The following is a 2,589-nucleotide window of genomic DNA, read 5'->3' as shown; positions in this document are numbered from 1 at the left end:
ATAAACCGTAATTTGTATATTAACTCTATCGCTGGTATCAGAAAAGCCAACGTTTTGCCTGAACCAGTCTTGGCAGCACCAACTAAATCACGTCCCTCAAGCAATGGAGGTAGAGATTTAGCTTGTATTTCCGTCATCTCTGTAAATCCCATCTCTTCAATGGCTTTTAGAGTAGGATCTGACACGATTCCTTTAAGAGAACCAAACGACCGATCATTCGGATCGCGATTGACAAGAGCTTCTTCTGCAGTTGTGCCTTCTCGACTGGTTGATTGTACCTCTGATTTTTTCGTCGTAGTTTTTCCATTTTGATTATTCTTCAACGGCTTTTTATCATTTTCTTCGTAACCAGGTTCCACGTCTTCATCATCGGAAAATTCACTGCCATCATCTGAATCTAGAAGATATGAATGCACTGTAACTTTACGAGTATCCAAATTTATGTAAACTCATATACAAACGAGGAATCAGTAAAAATAATTTATATCATGAGCTTTAAAATATTCATAAGCAATAACTCGCTATGAAGAACATTCAAATTCGCCTTAAATATCATCACTTTTTTATTTAGTTACAATTATTGAACACATTTAAATTTCTACCAGGCTATACTGCGTACCTGGCTTTCGATCATCCTCACTATCGGAATCTGAATTCACTACTGCGATTTGACGTTGTGGTTTTTTCTTCGACATTTTTGCTTTCTTGGCCAAGGGTCCAGGAGCTTCGCTGAAGTCGCCATCTACCTCATCTACAGGAATACCATTTCAAAATTTGCTCTGGAAAAATCACATCTGTAATGAAACACATACCCTCCACTTTATTTACAGGAACAAGTTGGTGCTGCTTTCCCTTCTTGTTCTCCGCTAGCACTTTCTTCATTTTTTCACGTTTTTTTATCTTTTTCATTAGCAATTTTTCTCGCATAGACATTTTGCCAACTAATTTCTAGGCGCGATATGTTCTCCAAAAAATTAAATGTACCAGCAACAAAACACGTGTATATTATTTTGGCAGAGAGAAGTAGGAATGGCGAAAAAACATCAACGCATCGAAAATATCGATGAATTCCTTCGATGAATCGAAAATTTTCCTTTCGATATGTTACCGGCCGTCTTCACATGCTTGCAAATCTCGCATAATTCTGCTTTTTTCTCTCCCAAGCGAGATAGAGTTTTATTGACTGGGCATTTGACAGCATACTTTTTCATTTGTAAAATGTCGCCAAACAAGAAGGTTCAAGCCTTGCAGGCTCTTAACAGTTTGAGAAAATTAGAAAATCTGCACAAAGGGAGAAAAAGACGCAAGAAACGGTTGTGGTTTGTATTTGCCCCCAAAATAAACGATGTTGCTACTCTGAAGAATTCTGCGAAATGAGAACATAGCTGCAAACAACAAAAATGACAGTTGAAAGCAAGCGAGAGCTCGCATGCCGCTCGGTATGCGAGAAAAAGCATGCTTCGTAGTTTTTGCGGCCTACATGTGCGGTTTCTCGCATGCGTCGTCACGCAAGCGAGATTTTCCAGCACGTGAAGACGGCCGGTGAATAGTGTCAATGCAACGAGTTCTTGCTCATTCTCTTTTGTGTTTTCTATTTGCTTTTACACGTTGCAATTCTGTTGAATTCAAGTTTTTGGTTCTATAAATGGGAAGCAACGAAAATGCCAAAAGCAAAGCAAGAAAGTCGAAACGACTTGACGGTACAGACGCATGTGTACTCGTCCCTTTTCTTCTCACCCCCTCTCTTCCATATGCGAGCAGAATTGAACTCAATACTTGAACTGTGTAAAAGCAGTCAAATTAAAAGAAAACAAGATGCAGTTTTAAAATTGCTATTCCGAGCAAAGTATACTGAATTTTTTTATGAAACTCGGTGGGGATACTAATGGAGGTTTTCTTAAAAAAGGTTTCGGTGCCCAATACTTCTTTATCGGTACCCGGAATTGATTCTTTATATTAAACCTTCGCCATTATATGCATTTCAAGATTGGAAAAAACTTTCATTACTAATTTATATGATATCGGATAAAACACTTGAACTTATCGCAAAAAAGAAATATTATTTTATCAGTTTTAATCCTAGTCGATCCAAGGAAAAATACTTTGACGGATGAAGAGCCTTTCAGGGGGAGGCGGGGGTGGGGGTTGGGATTCTGTAACCAGTTAGCGACAAGTTTCGGATTGATATCGCACTTGTTGACGTAAAAATGTTTCATATCATACGCCAAAAAAACCAATACCGATTCGAAAATTGTCGCTAACTGCTAACAGAATCTGTCGCTAACTGGTTACAGAATCTGCCTACAAAAATGATATCGTCCGATTCAGCTGGAACAAAATTGCTTCAAACAAGTAAGAGTTTCTCTGTATTATGGCCTCGAACCGACATATATACATCTTTCGTTTGAGTCCACGATCCAGAAAATAAAGGTCGCGCCATTCGCGGACCGCTAACCCTCTCTTCGTCGATTTGACAGCATCCACCCAATCGCTGACGTCATAATATACTTTTGCTTACATTCACTGTTGCCAACTTGATGCTTTTCGCACCAAATTTAGTGGGTATTCAAAATGCGAAAATTTTTGAGT

General features: G+C 38.7%; 1 protein-coding gene across 1 annotated transcript in view; it reads right to left on the bottom strand.

Annotated features, from left to right (window-relative positions):
* The window catches only part of LOC118738302 (probable ATP-dependent RNA helicase pitchoune), a 7,301-nt gene extending 6,261 nt beyond the window's left edge, over window positions 1-1,040 (bottom strand). Inside the window, exons 1-3 of the mRNA XM_036469226.1 lie at window positions 813-1,040; window positions 620-751; window positions 7-397 (exon numbers count right to left, since the gene is read on the bottom strand). Of these exons, the coding sequence (XP_036325119.1) occupies window positions 7-397; window positions 620-751; window positions 813-933 (644 nt within the window). The 5' untranslated portion in view covers window positions 934-1,040. The remainder of the gene's footprint in view (window positions 1-6; window positions 398-619; window positions 752-812) is intronic.
* Window positions 1,041-2,589: the final 1,549 nt, after the last annotated feature.

This window comes from Rhagoletis pomonella, unplaced genomic scaffold (assembly GCF_013731165.1).
Source record: "Rhagoletis pomonella isolate Grant_MI unplaced genomic scaffold, Rhpom_1.0 Rhpom_scaffold_00004, whole genome shotgun sequence".
NCBI classification, from domain to species: Eukaryota; Metazoa; Arthropoda; class Insecta; order Diptera; family Tephritidae; genus Rhagoletis; species Rhagoletis pomonella.
This window is presented reverse-complemented; position numbering and strand designations above follow the sequence as displayed.